We start from the raw sequence: 16,029 nt of genomic DNA on the forward strand, positions 1-16,029 counted from the left end.
TGATTGACGACCCTTCCGTTCGCCCATGCACATTATTGGTCATTATTTGATCATATTCACATGCATTTTTATTTATTTTTTTACTGTGAAAGACTTTGCCGTTCCATCCTTTGCCACGATTGATGGAGGCGATTTTGATTTTGTCCTTTCTGTTCTGCGTCCTGAAAGCGGCTTTGATTAGCATGAGTGCGTCAGGAGGGAGGGCAGAGCTCGAGGCCATCGTGAGGTTTTAGCTTTCGTAGAGGTGGCAGCTGGGAGCTGTTCTCACATGCTCTTTAATTAAATGCTCCTGGGCCATGGTCCATCTGCAACGGCAGGGAGGAGGGGCTTGCCAGCCTGACGATCGATGCGAGTGTGTCTGCCACACATCCATTTCTGCACTTCCAGCTCATAAGAGGGAAAGACGGCACTGCGCCCTACCACCCCCAGCAAGGATGGAATACGATACCTTAAATATGAGACATGACATGGTGGTTTAGTGTGGCGGAAGATGAGGAGAGAAAGAGACAGTCTGTTTATCCTGTGTTCGGTGCTCTTGAATGCAACCTCCATTGAGAGTTTGTTGGCCACCTGCGGTTTAGGGCCAAGACGGTGGGCTTCAGAGAAAGAGGCCCTGGAACAGGAGTCATGTCTGAGTTGATTTGACTCTGAGATATGGTGCTCAGAGGGAGGCAGAAAGTGTAGGTGAAGAAAGAAAAAGGAGATCGAGAGGGTGAGAAAGACTGAAAGAAAGTAGGTCATGTGGATGCGACCTTCAGAGGGATTCAAACTGCACCCATTTTTCAGTTGAGCAACACTAAAGTCAAGGTTTAGCTTATGGAGCTGAATTCTTGGTGTTTAAATGCTTTGTTATTCCAGTTTAATATGCAGAGACAGCTATATGTAAGCCCTTAGAAAACACTGTGGCACTGAGGCAGTTTTGAAACATTACCTTATTTGTTTTGGCTTCCTGACCAGGCTAGCACAGCAACACAGGCTCAACACGTGGTTTGAGATTGGGGCATTGGCTCTCTGTTTGTCTGACCAGTCATGGATGGGGAACTGTTCAGGAAACAAAAGACATTTTTTTTTTGTTTTTGACAGTTGGTCACTAGTGGCGCACACTTCCATAATATCCTTCCTTTACGCATTTATGTGAATAAATAAACTGCCTTTTACTTATAGAAAATACACTGCACATTAGATTTTTAATATTTCTATGTCTCTTATAGATTGAAGTGAGATTAAATATAGAGCAAAAGGGGACTCTTAAGTCTCCTGCTTCTCAGACCCTAGTGACATCTGTAGAGTTCCTGACAGTGTTTCAAACTGTGCAACTGTAATGGAGGCAAGCTATAAGAGCTGTGCCGGTAAGAGTCTGCGGCCTTTAGCAGCCTTGTTAGAGCTCATGCCAGAGATGGCAGTTCGAATCCTGCTCTGAGCAGGTTGAGTAGGATCCATTAAATTTGGTGCCGTGACCCAGATGGGAGTGGGGTTTAATGGGGTGAGTGTAACGGAGGCCAGCTAGTAAGAGCTGTGTGAATAAAACTCACTCCCCTGTCCTCAAGAGGTGCAATAGCAACTGACGCTAGAGGCTGCGGTCTTCAGCATTGTTGTTAGCGCATCCACCTCTCATGTCGGAGAAGCTGGGTTGAATCCCCCTCGGAGCAGGTCAAGTAGGACCGGTCACATTTGGTGCTGTGACCCGGATGGGAGGTTTAAGGGGGTGAGTGTTACGGAGGCAAGCTAGTAAGAGCTGTGCATGTAATCCTCACTCCCCTGGCCTCAAGAGGTGCACTACCAACTGACGCTAGAGGCTGCGGCCATTAGCGTCCTTGTTAGTGTGCCCACCTCTCATGCCAGAGACGCCGGTTCGAATCCCGCTTGGAGCAGGTCGAGTAGGACCAGTTACACAAACAAAAGTCAGATTTCACTGTGAAAATTTCATATAACAGTCTTCCAAGACAAATGTAATAATGCTATACAATCCACGTTCGTTTTATAGTAGTGACATCTCAATTAAATCTCCGGAGCTATAAGAGCAACCTCCGAGCAATACAGATTTCCTCTGGGTACACGTATGCCATGGTCCATAGGGGACCTGAAGTTGAATATCTCTATTGTTCTTGCTCTTTGTCTCTCTGAATCTCTATTTTTGTTTCTTTCTTTTTTATATCTTTATGCCTCTCTCACCATAATTCTCATGACGACTCATTACAGAGCTAAGGTATCCGTCCCATGTGCGACACAGTCTCATTTGTCCCCGCCATGTGGTCTTCTGTTGTCAGAGTTATCAAGGATGCTTCTCTAGCTGATTGCTCTGGTCCCTCGGCCTTCAAAGCAGCCGACAGACCTTCAACAACAATTTTAATATTATATATTTATCGCATATTGAAGCCAAGAACTGCAGACCTGTGCTATACAAGAGCAAAAAGGAGTAATTAATGTCAGATCAGTTTAAGAGATTAAAGACGATTTGTGTAATCATTACTATTACTTATATTTGGAGTTAGTATTTTAAACAATTTCACTCCGAAGTGAATGTTTGTTGCAAAAATCTGGTGTGCCAAAAACGATTGAATTTGAATCAAATGATGTTAATGCATTTGTCCGAACCAACATAAATTTTTGCATGCCGTCAAAGGGACAGTTTTTTTTTTCTAATTTATAAGTTCTAATGCACTGTAAAGAAAACTGGCCAACCTGTAAGAGTTGCGCTTTTTATCACATGCCCAGAACCACTGCGGTTACATAAAACGTAAATTTGAATGAGAAACCCCAGCCATATGTTGAGACCAGAATATCATAAAGACTTGAAGGTTGATGCTTTTGATTTGAACCAATAAGCAACCACCCAGCAGCCACCCAGTGCTACTAATAGCATGGAAATTATACACTTCTCCTCAAGGCTTATGGCTTTTATAGGAAATGCAACGACCAGACAGGTTAAATCGTAATTTATTTTGGTACCGCTTTGAATGGAGTTCTTGTGTTCTCTCTGAGTGGCACCAATGAAAGTCTTAAAAGCATGAAGAAATATGGACTCTTTTCAAATTCATGGCTGGACACAGACTTAAAGATGGAATTATATGTGACAGTTCTGAAGGGAAATGAAGGATCTGGACTGCAGGTACTGAACTCAGATCAGACATAGTGTCAAAAATGCTTTACATGAGAGTGACAGAGCCACAGCAAGAGATAGATTGCGCTCCACTGACACATGTGGAGAGAGTCTCTAGCACTTTCTTGACAGATATGAAGCCATCTCATGTATAATTGTCTCTGTTGACATTTCATACAAATGGCAAAGACTTAATCTTAGGGCACTATACTCATGTACACTCTTGCCCATAGCCGCCACAGGCTTTTGAGAGACCTGTATGTGCCCTAGGCTTAGAAGAGGCAGCTGGAAGCCATCAAACACCCTACCGAAGTCTTGATAGGCTCGGGTGTACCAGGGGATAGCCAATCTGCCAGCCTTTTCCTCTCACATCAAGAGACTTGTGCCTTTAAAATTCTTTCAAAAACCTTCTCTGCAGCACAGTCTAGTTACCGCCCTCTCTCCTTCTTTTCTCCCCCCTTCCCTCTGTTCAGCTTCCCGTCTGTTGCATCCTCTGCGATGATTGACTCTCTTGAGGAAGGGGAAGGCTGTGTCCGGGCTCACATTTCCAGCCCTTTGTCCGACACAAAAGCATCTTTGTCGAGAGAGCTCAGCCCCAGGCGCACCAGCGACTCGCGGGGATCCTTAGAGAGGGAATATTTTTCACCGCTATTTCATGTTTAATTCAGGTTGCGTCTGATTTTAGCTGTACAGAATTGTGTATGGATTTGCCTTGGTACAAAAACGGAAGTTTATCATGTCAGTAAATTTACAATATATCGTCATTTATGTTCACTATGGAAAAATTTGTCCCCACCACACCACATCTAATGCAAAGGAAGTAGTAGGAAGGGTTTTTTTTTTCTTGTGTGTGTTATAACAAGTGACGATCTGGCACAAATTTGTCTGTTTTTATGTTTTTCTGTGCCTCCGTTGCAGTTGTTATCAGTCGCAGAAAGTGATTCATGCTTAGCATTTGGTAGTTGATCCATGTGTTTATCCACTAAGCTACAGAATCCGGGGACAGATGTAGCAAGTTATCAAATAAAAAGTTAATTTGAGGACTTTAATTGGTCATCAAGAATGATTGCAAATCACTCTGTAAAGAGTTTTATATTGAAAAATAACTTGCTATCGAAATTATTACATTATGTTTTAAACTTCTAATGTCATTATATGCACTTTAGACTTAGAGTGCTTACTCTATTACAGACCTGATCAGTGTATCCATATATTATATAGACCCTTTATACATATTTATGAATAAACTAATATTCATGAGTTTTAAATCTGTGATGGCACAAGATCACTTAAGACCGTTATCTAAATGCTTCTAGATTGCTGTCAGTGTGAATAGACGATGTCTACCAAGAATCAAGCACCAATCTTCGCACCAGGAGTCTGTCTAATATATCTGCAATCTGTAATAAACCCCTTTTATATATACTCCTGCTTGAAGTCAGAAATCTTGTAATTGACATGTCGACATTTCTTGCATTTAAATTAGCACGCTTCACTGAAGTAGGGTGTTAGATGGAATTTCCATTAGCCGTGTCACTGAATGTGTCATGCACTCATGTTGGCTTTGCAATGGTCAATGTTAGTGTCGTGTCCCAAAAACAGCTACAGCTAATTATGGAGAGTTCCTCATTAGGCTGAAGTAAATTCGTCAAGTGGCTCCACTTGAGTTCCACTTCACCTTAGACCTTCTAGCTAACAGAAAATGTCACACTTTGTTTGCTCATATTGTATTACTTTTCTTATTCCTGTACTTGATTTGAGCCAATATTTCTGTGTTGGACTGATCGGAATGATTAAACAAAATGTTATTTTTTTTTGTTTTTTTTGTTTGTTTTTTTTTCTGCATAGAACAAAGTAGTTTAGCATTAAAAAAATCCCCTCCAAAAGACCTCATTGTTATGATGCTAAATTCAACAATTTCTTATGACTTTAATATCAGCTCTGTCTTTGAGCTGTTTTTCATGCTTAGTTTCATTAAATGGCCTGGGGATAGAGTTTTGAGTTCTGAAAATTACACTATGTTTTCATAGTGAACTCTTTTTTTTTGAAAGATCAAGTAAAATTAGATTATTTTTTGTCTGATGTGACCCCTTTAAAATCGAAACAGAACATGGAGCACAACAGGAAATTAAGCTTTTTGCACCACATTCTTTAGGGAAAGAGAATAAACTGAATCCAGCAGGTGAAGCACTGATGAATGTACATCATTCTGACAAACATTGATGACATTCTCTTGCAGACTCTATTGATGACTGTCCTAGTAACTGTTTTGGAAATGGAGACTGTGTGGCTGGAAACTGCCACTGTTTTCCTGGCTTTAGAGGACCCGACTGCAGCAGAGGTGAGATTTCTGTTGACCTACTCCTCCATTAGTCAACTTTTCTCTCTTTATTACTTTGTCCATCATCCCTGCAGTCATTTCTGTTTCACATTTTCTGTCATTCATGCATTTTCCCTTTCTTACAAACATAATCAAGGTAGCCAGACGAAACTTCTTTTAAAAACATTAAAAATCTTAGTGGTTCCAAACTTTTGGACTGTACTGTATATAAAATATAATACAATTTGACAAGAATGGTGTCAGAAAAAAAAAATGTTGATAATGTCAGATAACACTTAAGTAGACATGGTCAGGTCAAAGTGTCTGAATAATTTAATCAATTTTACTGGTAGGCCACTGAATGAAGAATTTTTAGGTATAATATGTCACAGTTTACTTTATTTTGCTAGCCTCACTTACATAAATGAACTATAGTGTCCTGCACCCACTAGTAAAAATATATCAAAAATTATATCTAGTGTCTGTATAATTATATAGCAATGTCAAATCAGTGTGAATCTGTCAAATCGATTAATCACGATTAATAACATCTTACATAAGTTTCTGTTTACATAGTATATGTGAGTGTGTGTATATGTACGTATATCAAGTCATGCGGTCAATATCATTGACAGGATGTGGCATCATTCAGACACCTGCACAGGACCACATTCATGTTTTCGCTTGCTCATATGCATGTTCTGAAACATCAGGTCATTTGGTACAACTGTTATAAAACATGGAAAATGTTGTAATATTTTAAAAACTTGTACTAAATATAAAATGTCTGATTGTCCTTTTGCTAGCTAGCTAGATATCAGCCTGTTAGCATTGTTTGAAAATATCGTCATTCGGTGTAACCAAATGTAACCGAGTCATTCCTTAAAAAAATAAATTTTGGTTACACCAAATGACTTTTTTGGTGACAAATATTGGCCATCTTGTAAAAATGACAAAAGCAGTGTTAATTGATTATAAAAACCACATAATCTCATTGTTAACACTTCATAAAACTTAAATTAATTTATAAAAAAAAATGAATTAATTATATCTGTTTTACACTTTTAAAAACCTTATTCGCCATTGACCCATATATATATATATATATAATATATACACACACACACATGCATACAATTAGACACTTCAAAATGTATGCATTTGGGGTTCATGAGATCAAAAATTCTAGTTATGTTGTAACCGAGGTATTTTGGCCCTGTCACTTCAACATTGATTTTTCACTATGAATTCTCTTGCTCTTTCTCTCTCTGCTGTTTGCATGATTCTAGTGTATTCTAGTCTCTTGATCATTCGCTATTCAGAAATCCCTTGTTCATGCATAAAACTTCTGGATCGATATGGTTTCACTCACTTTTACTACGGTAGCTTTTGCTGCAGTGCTCATATTGATTTTCACACAGACATGAGTTGCCATCTTCTTCCGAGAGTCCAGCAGGCCAGCCCAAGCAGTGTTCTTTTGAAGCTCGGTTTGGCAGACCTTTTACATGTTGTGTGTGTGTGTACTCTTTCCAGCGTCCTGTCCGGTGCTTTGCAGTGGGAACGGTCAGTACCTCAAAGGCCGCTGCATGTGTCACAGCGGTTGGAAAGGATCCGAATGTGATGTTCCTACAAATCAGTGCATCGACATAACCTGCAGCGGACATGGAACATGCATTGTGGGAACTTGCATCTGTAATCCAGGCTACAAAGGGGAGAACTGCGAAGAAGGTACCAGAATATATGAATTTTGTTTATTTATTTATTTATTTATTTTATATATATATATATTTTTTTTTTTTTTTTTTTTTGCTAACATACTCTTAAAATTTGAGGGAAAACAAAACCTTCCAGCCAATATACACTGCTGGTCAAGAGTTTGGAATAATTAATATTTTTTAAAGTTTTTGAAAGAGGTCATAATAAAATTATCATATTAAAAATATTTGACATACATATATTTTAAAATGTAATTTATTCCTGTGATCAAAGCTGAATTTTCAGCATCATTACTCCAGTCTTCAGTGTCACATGATCCTTCAGAAATCACTCTAATATGCTGAATAGCTGCTCAAGAAACATTTATTATTATTATCAATTATATTTTAAATACATTAAAATAGAAAACTTCCAAACTTTTGACCAGTAGTGTGTAATATCACCTTCCTTGCACCATTATATAATCTCTTTTTTATGCACCAAATCACACAGAAATGGAGAAAGAGGCCCGTCTTGGCCTTTTTTAGTATGCATACGTACCCTTCTGAATATTTAAGATGGGCGTACATGACCTTCGAGTTTGTAGCAGGCCCATAAGTATCCGACTCGTCTCGTTACGCCTAGGAAGTCTCCTTGCTCCTTTACATGCATTATGGATACTTCTGAGGGTCCAAAGCAATCCATTAAGTGAAGAACAATTCATTTGGGTCAAGATCCAATAAGTCAAATTTGCACTGAGAAGTCTGAGACTACAGCAGCCCGGCGATAGGGGCGACCGAGCTGTGAAGAGATAAGATTAAAGTAGCCATTGTGTTTGGCAGTTTTTGAAGGCTCTCATTTCAAGATGAAAAATGATGTGGCCAGTTTTGACAAATAGTATGTTCTGACTCTTCTGACCCCTGGCAATTCTATTTCGGGTCTCACCATCGGCCGTTGAAGGAAGAGAATGCCGACGCTGGCCCTTTAACGGTTCTACCTTTCTTCGCCTGCGACCTTCAGGCGGTGATGATTAATTGCCAGGAGAGAGGCTCTTGTCATTTAGCCTATGATCTCTGTGCCTTGTGCCCAAACCATCTGCTAAGAGACCTGAACTCCTGCTCATCTATAGGAACGGCCTCTCCACCCATTTGTGTCATGGTAAAGGGAGTTGGCAATGTAGCGACCCCATCCCTCTTTTCCCATCATGTCCCAGCTGGACTCATGTTAGCCATCTGTGAGGGCACATTCTTGATTCACACCTAGATTTTCGAATAGATATACACTACCGTTCAAAAGTTTGGGGGTGGCAATATTTTTTTTTTTTTTTTTTTTTTTCATCAAATCAGCATATTAGAATGATTTGTGAAGCATCATGTGACACTGAAGACTGGAGTAATGATGTAATTTTAGTTTTGGATCACATTAATAAATTAAATTTCAAAATATATTAAAATACAAAAACAATTATTTAAATTGTAATAATATTTCATACTATTACTGTTTCTACTGTTTAGAGAAATAGCAAAAAAATCATTTTAGCCTTTCATCAATCGTTCTATCATTCTATTGTTTGTCTGTTTTAGCATTCTATCATTTGTTCTGGAATTCTATTGTTTGTTAGTTTTAGCATTCTATCGTTTGTTCTAGCATTTTCATTTTCGATCTAGCATTCTGTCATTTGTTTTAGCATATCTTTCGTTCTAGCATTCTATTCTTTTTGTTTTAGCATTCTATCTTTCGTTCTAGCATTCTATTGTTTGTTTTAGCATATCTTTCGTTCTAGCATTCTATCATTCATTTGTTTTAGCATTCTATCATCTGTTCTAGAATTCTATCATTTGTTAGATTTAGCATTTTATCATTCGTTATTGAATTCTATTGTTTGTTTTAGGATATCGTTAGTTCTAGCCTTCTATCATTTTTGTTTTAGCATTTTATCGTTCATTCTAGCATTCTATTTTTTCTTTGTTTTACCGTTCTATTGTTCGTTCGAGAATTCTTTCTTTCTAGCATTCTATCATTCATTCTAGAATTCTATTGTTTCTTTGTTTTACTGTTCTATTGTTTGTTCTAGAATTCTTTCATTCTAGCATTCTATTGTTTAAGCATTCTGTTGTTCATTCAAGCATTGTTTGTTTTAGCATTATATCGTTCATTCTAGCATTTTATGGTTTGTTCAATCTAGCATTCTGTTGTTTGTTTTAGCATTCTATCATTCGTTCTAGAATTCAATTGTTTGTTAGTATTAGCATTCTATTGTTCGTTTTAGGATATCATTTGTTCTAGCATCCTATCATTTTTGTTTTAGCATTCTATTGTTTGTTCTAGCACTCTATCATTTGTTTGTCTCGGCATTTTATTGTTCATTCTAGTATTCTATCGTTTGTTTGTTTTAGCATTCTTTCGTTTGTTCTAGCATTCTATCGTTTGTTCGTTCTAGCATTCTATTGTTTCTTTGTTTTAGCATTCTATCATTCGTTCTTGAATTTTATTCTTTCTAGCATTCTATTTTGTTTTAGCATTCTGTTACAAACAAGCATTTTTTGTTTGTTTGTTTTAGCATTGTATAATTCATTGTAGCATTCTATCGTTTGTTTTAAAATTGTATATTTTGTTCTAACATTCTTTCATTAATTTGTTCGTTTTATCATTTTATTATGTATTCATTCATTTTAGCATATGATTGTTCTGTCTAACTTTTATTTTTTTTCAAACTAGTTCTCTAGTTAAGAATAACATTAATTGCATTTCATTTCGTTTTAATTTTACTTTCTTAAATTCAAACTCAAATTGCTGTTGTGCATTCTATTTGCTATCTCAATTCAAATTCAGAAATTAAATTGGAATTTCAAAGACTTACTCAGTTCAGTTCTAAATTTTGCACAACCCTGCTGCCTACATTTTTTTTTTCTTTTTTTTTCCCTTTGAATATCCTTTTTCACGGATGTCATATTTGAAGTCAAATGGGCTGCAGAAGTTTTTACTTTATTTTGTGAACATCCATCTTGAGAATGTTTATTGGGGGTGACTGATCCTAGTTCATTGTTCAACAAGGATTAGAAATGATTTAAGAGTAACATGGGTACAGGAAGCTGAGTTTTTCGCCCATGGGCCATTGTAGGTGTCCTTGTTTGCATTCTGTCACGCTTGGTTTTGGGTTCACAGTAAGTGGGGGGACCACATCCAGCATCGCTTTTCAATTTAGCAGAACATGCTCCGACCGCGCCAGTCTTTCCCTTCTCTGCGCAGAGAGGAAATCTCATTACCAGCAGCTAGAGAAGTCAGAGAGAGAGAGAGAGAGAGAGAGCAACACTCTTCCCACCTGCCAGTTTACTGCACGACAGCGAATGCAGCCATTTACTTTGACCGTTTGTAAATCCTGTTTCTCTCAGGGTTTTTTTGAAGTGTAAGGCCTACTCAGACGCGGCTGGGCTTGTGGCGCACTATTCCGCTACAAGAGCTAAACCTCTAGAGTCGTTCTTTTTTGGTCTATAGGGTGGATGACTAAGGTCTGAGTCATGCATTGAAAGGAAGATGAACAGCAGGGGACACTGAGCTATGACAGTTTGATGTTAATACATGCATGTGTTCAAGTTTGATCTAGTGCGCTCGTCTTTGATGATGAATTTAGTCTGATAAGAAATGGCTTTGATGATGTATTTTTTACTTTGAATTCTGCTTTGAATTGGCTATGTGAAAACAAGTTAATTAATGCCTGCACAATGTGTTCTGTGTGCAGTGGACTGCCTGGACCCGACCTGCTCTGGGAGAGGTGTCTGTGTACGTGGAGAGTGCCACTGTTTTGTAGGTTGGGGAGGTCCTGGATGCGAGAGTCCACGTGCTTCCTGTATGGAGCAGTGCTCTGGACATGGGACCTTCTTGGCTGATACCAACAGCTGTAACTGTGACCCCAACTGGACCGGACACGACTGCTCCACAGGTCAGTACAGTGGTGGAATGACGTAATGTCCTGAGCTATTATGTTCACTTGATGTGTTTCCCTATTTCAGCCTTGTTACACTGCATGTATATGGGTCAGTGACGTGACGGGTCATGTTTTGTCCAAAGGCCTTAATAATAATAATTTTTTAAAAAAAGCTATGACATCCAAAGTATGTAAGGTAGTACAAATAGATCTCTTTTATTGAATCCAAAGGGTTTTAATTATATTTTGCTACATATAAAGGTATTTTGAAGATTTTGAAGTGCCAAAATGTCATTCGGTTTAACCGTCTAAAAGCCAATACAGCCATTTCATTTGTAATTAAAATATCTTAAAATGAAATAAATGTATATATTTTTTATTCTGGCATGAATTTATAACATCATATATCAACATAGTGCAAAATGGTATTAAAATTACGTGTAGAAGTGTTGCTTTGTTATGAGAAAGAATGTCCGGAAAAATTAATGAAGTAACCAATATAAAGGGGCCATTCTGGATCAAGTCATGCGTTCAACGATCATGTGACAGGATGTGACATCATTCAGACACCTGCACAGGACCACATGGTCATGAAGCAAAGTAACTAAGACTCTTTTAACTATTTGAAAAATTCATGTTTTCACTTGATCATACACATCCCCCGAAACATCAGGTCATTCGGTACAACCGCTATAAAACATGGAAAATGTTGTAATATTTTAAAAATTGTCCATCTTGTATAAAATGACAAAAGCAGTGTTAATTGATTATACAAACCACATAATCTCATTTTTAGCACTTGATAAAACTTCAAAATTAATTATATCTCTATTATGTATTTTTACACCTTCAAAAACCTTATTTGTCAATGACCCATTTATGTATGTATTTATTTATCATTGTTACTATATGAACTCAAGGAAGAACTATTTAGTTATTTTCATTTGTGTGCACCAATCAGTGTTGTTTTAATATTTTTCATATTCTAATATGTATTAATATTTTGAATTAGCCTTTATTTTTGTATTTTTAGTTTTAAGTTATTTTATAATGTGCTTTAGTCATTTTTATTCATTTTATTTCTTATATTTCCATTTAGTTTAACCTCAGTTTTAGTTTGCATAGTTTTAGTAATTAAACTTTTTTTTTTCCAGTTAGTTACTTTTTTTGTTTTGTTTTACATTTGATATTTATTTTAGCTTTATTTTAATTACTGAACACCAGTTTTAATAGTTGTAGTGTTAGTTAACAACACACCTTTTAACTACATTTTAGTCTTGTATTTTTCCCCAAAGATATTGCATGTTGATATAGTCTCAGTTATCATTTAAAGACATTGGTGCCATCTCGTCATTGTGTCGTCTTAGTCAAGGAAATAAAGGTTGTCGGCGGACATTTTTCATCATAGTTTTCAATAACGAAATTAACACTATACTGAAGTAAATCTGAAACATACATATATAATACACCCAGGCCTTTATAGTGAGTAAGTAACATATTCAAAAGATAGATTGCTTCTTCTTCACCTTTGATTTAATAATCATATAACTATCTCATACAAATACCTACCTTATCTGATCATATCAATTGTCTGTGTCTCAGAGCGCAGTATGGGGGACAGTGTTAGCGTCACACTAATCTGAAGGGCAAATCGTACACCTGTGTTTGTGAACTTGTCTCTTTGTGAGCGGTTCATCACGTATTTATGCGTGCCTGTGCATGAACTGATTAATGTTAAAATCTCGTAAACCCTCTAAATGAAACTTGATGCAGCTTATCTTTGCTAATCTCCACGCCACCTGTTGCCATGACAGCGGTGACTACAGGTTTCAGGGTGTAATTTCATGCTCCACATAATTTACCTCACTGTTCTTGGCTTGTGTGATTGAGAAAATTCTGAGAAAACAATATATGTGAAGTGCTTCGATAAATGCTCAGTCTATTGTCTATAATAGATCGTTTAAATTAGAAACACTTCAAAGACATTTTTTCCCTGAATTAAACAGCTATTTCTAAACTTGGTTGATAAAGTTAGCACTGTGCCATTTCCTTTCTTTTATTCCATCAAGAATGGGAAGTTTGGTCAAATTCTCCATGCTTTCAAAACACTTTAGTCCTTTCTTCTCGACCCCTCTCCCGGTCATGCCTGACCACCTTTTCACAGAGATTTTTCCACATTTGAGCTGTTTCAGTCATGCTAGTTAGACCTCCATCAGGAGGTGGGGGTGAAACAGCAGCATTTGATACAGTAAAAGCAGTTTAGCAGCTCATGGCAGAGGACGAGAGCCAGGTTCTGACAGTGACCTATGGATAGTGTGCTTTGATTTTCCCTCAAGATGGGACACCGATGTCTTCTTACATCACACTGGAAAGGTGTCACACACTTGTTAATGTGAAAGACAATCCTGACAGCAGTAGAGTTGTTTGAAACCAGGAGATGCGCCTAAACTTTTAACTAACAAAAGTAATAGTATATATGTGTACTTTATTTTATTGGCCAATAAAAGCAATTATTTTTACCATCTCCCATCGGTTGATTGTTTAAATGATGGGCCGATTATATCCTGTCAATCAAAAGGGGGCGGGAAAATTTATCAGACTGAAACTCGTACTGTGTGTAAATAAAATGTCTCTTGTGTTGAATTTAAGGCTGTTAACATGTCAATGCATTACCAGTTAAAAAAAATTGACATTAAAGCATGCTCTATTTCACCCTATGAATAACCCATAGTTCAAGCCAGGGTTGCCAGGTCTGCGGTTGTTTCCCCTATACCAAACAATATTTGTAGTGTGCCTCCTATCCAATAATCACAAAGAGTGTTGTGCTTTACTTCTATTAAGAAACAGTCTCAGCTTTCAAATTCTGTCCAAAGTGAAATTCAAACAATAAATGGCGTTTTGACGCTCTTAAATGTGACGTGACAGATCGCTGTAGCGCCTCAGTTAAAGTGGCAGCACAGAGCGTGAGTCTTTTCTTTCACTTTAATACAAGTTATAGCATTATGTACGTATGTTGAAAGATACAGTACTATTTACTGAAAAGTATCCTGTCTTATTTAATCGCACAATCTGCGTTTCAACCACGGAAAGACGTGAATAAAACAGCTTGTGAATATGTCACTTAAAGGTGCCCTAGAACTTTTTTTTTTAAAAGATGTAATATAAGTCTAAGGTGTCCCCTGAATGTGTCTGTGAAGTTTCAGCTCAAAATACCCCATAGATTTTTTTTTTTTTTTTAAATTTTTTTTTAACTGCCTATTTTGGGGCATCATTATAAATGAGCCGATTCAGGGAACGCGGACCCTTTAAATATGGTGCTCCACACCCCAAGAGCTCGCGACTGCCTTAAACAACATAAAAAAAGTTCAAACAGCTAATATAACCCTCAAAATAGATTTTTACAAAGTGTTTTGTCATGCAGCATGTCTAATTGCGTAAGTACAGTGTTTATTTGTATGTTTACATTTGATTCTGAATGAGTTTGATAGTGCTCCATGGCTAACGGCTAATGCTACACTGTTGGAGAAATTTATAAAGAATGAAGTTGTGTTTATAAATTATACAGACTGGAAGTGTCTAAATATGAAAATAGCGACGGCTCTTGTCTCCGCGAATACAGTAAGAAACGATGATAATTTTACCACATTTAACAGTACATTAGCAACATGCTAATGAAACGTTTAGAAAGACAATTTACAAATATCACTAAAAATATCATGTAATCATGGATCATGTCAGTTATTATTGCTCAATCTGCCATTTTTCACTATTGTTCTTGCTTACTTACCTAGTCTGATGATCCAGCTGTGCACATCCAGACGTTCTGCCCTTGTCTAATGCCTTTCATAATGTTGGGAACATGGGCTGGCATATGCAAATATTGGGGCGTACACACCGACTGTTATGTAACAGTCCGTGTTATGTTGAGATTCGCCTGTTCTTTTAAACAAATGAGATTTATATAAGGAGGAAGAAACAATGGAGTTTGAGACTCACTGTATGTCATTTCCAAGTACTGAACTCTTGTTATTCAACTATGCCGAGGTAAATTCAATTTTTGAATCAAGGGCACCTTTAACGTTGCGTTTATCTCAGGAAAGTTATAAAGCCCATAGTTCACAGTTCATTAGTCAGCTATAAAAAAAAAATAAAAAAAAAAGAGAGAAGCTTATTTACTGTTAATTATATATGAATGTTTAAATAAATTGTTTATGTTTATGAACACTACTTTATGTGCAACTGAGTTGTATACAAACATTCCGGTATTTATTTAAGTGCAGTTATTATATCTGAAAATAAATAGCAGTTGAATGTAATAGTTTGGGCTCTGTTGTTACTTTTAAGCTCTAATATTATAGTAGCAAATGAGAGGGTTCCCTGTGTAGTTTACAGCATTAATTTTTCCTTAAATCGGTATCGGCAGATCATTCTATGGAAGCTTGTTTCGCCACAGACAAAAAAAAGTGACTTTTTATTACACAATTCTGACTTTTTTTCTCAGAATTGCGTGATATAAAATTCTGATTTTTTTTCTCTCTCAATTGCGAGTTTAGACTACATCTCGATATCATGACTTTTTTTTCAGAATTGTGAGATGTAAACTAACCATTGCGAATTATAAAGTAGAATTATGTGGGAGGAAAAAGACGAGTTTATATCTTACAATTCTGACTTTATAGCTCGCAATTGCGACAATATATCATGTGATTCTGAGAAAAAAAAGTCATAATTGCAAGATGTGAACTCACAACTGCGAGGTAGGCTATATCTTGCAATTCTGACTTTTTTTCTCACAATTCTGACTTTTTTGCGAGATGTAAACTCACAATTGCCGGGAAAAAAGTCCGAATTGTGAGCTAAAAAGTCACAATTGCCTTTGTTATTTTTTATTCAGTGGCTGAAAGAAGCTTCCATATCATTCAGAATATTGGTATCGGCAGAGAAATTTAGTATCGTGCATCCCTAAATATCGTTTGTCTATTTTAATGA

At 37.0% G+C, this 16,029-nt stretch overlaps 1 protein-coding gene across 4 annotated transcripts in view; it reads left to right on the plus strand.

The window, feature by feature from the left end:
- Nucleotides 1-16,029, plus strand: part of tenm4 (teneurin transmembrane protein 4) — a 183,067-nt gene that overhangs the window by 74,895 nt on the left and 92,143 nt on the right. For all 4 annotated transcript variants that reach the window (XM_067364762.1, XM_067364761.1, XM_067364764.1 and 1 more), the window contains 3 exons: nucleotides 5,340-5,441; nucleotides 6,954-7,148; nucleotides 10,855-11,055. In XM_067364762.1, the coding sequence (XP_067220863.1) occupies nucleotides 5,340-5,441; nucleotides 6,954-7,148; nucleotides 10,855-11,055 (498 nt within the window). The remainder of the gene's footprint in view (nucleotides 1-5,339; nucleotides 5,442-6,953; nucleotides 7,149-10,854; nucleotides 11,056-16,029) is intronic.

The sequence above is a fragment of the Chanodichthys erythropterus genome, chromosome 17, assembly GCF_024489055.1.
Source record: "Chanodichthys erythropterus isolate Z2021 chromosome 17, ASM2448905v1, whole genome shotgun sequence".
Classification (NCBI taxonomy): domain Eukaryota; kingdom Metazoa; phylum Chordata; class Actinopteri; order Cypriniformes; family Xenocyprididae; genus Chanodichthys; species Chanodichthys erythropterus.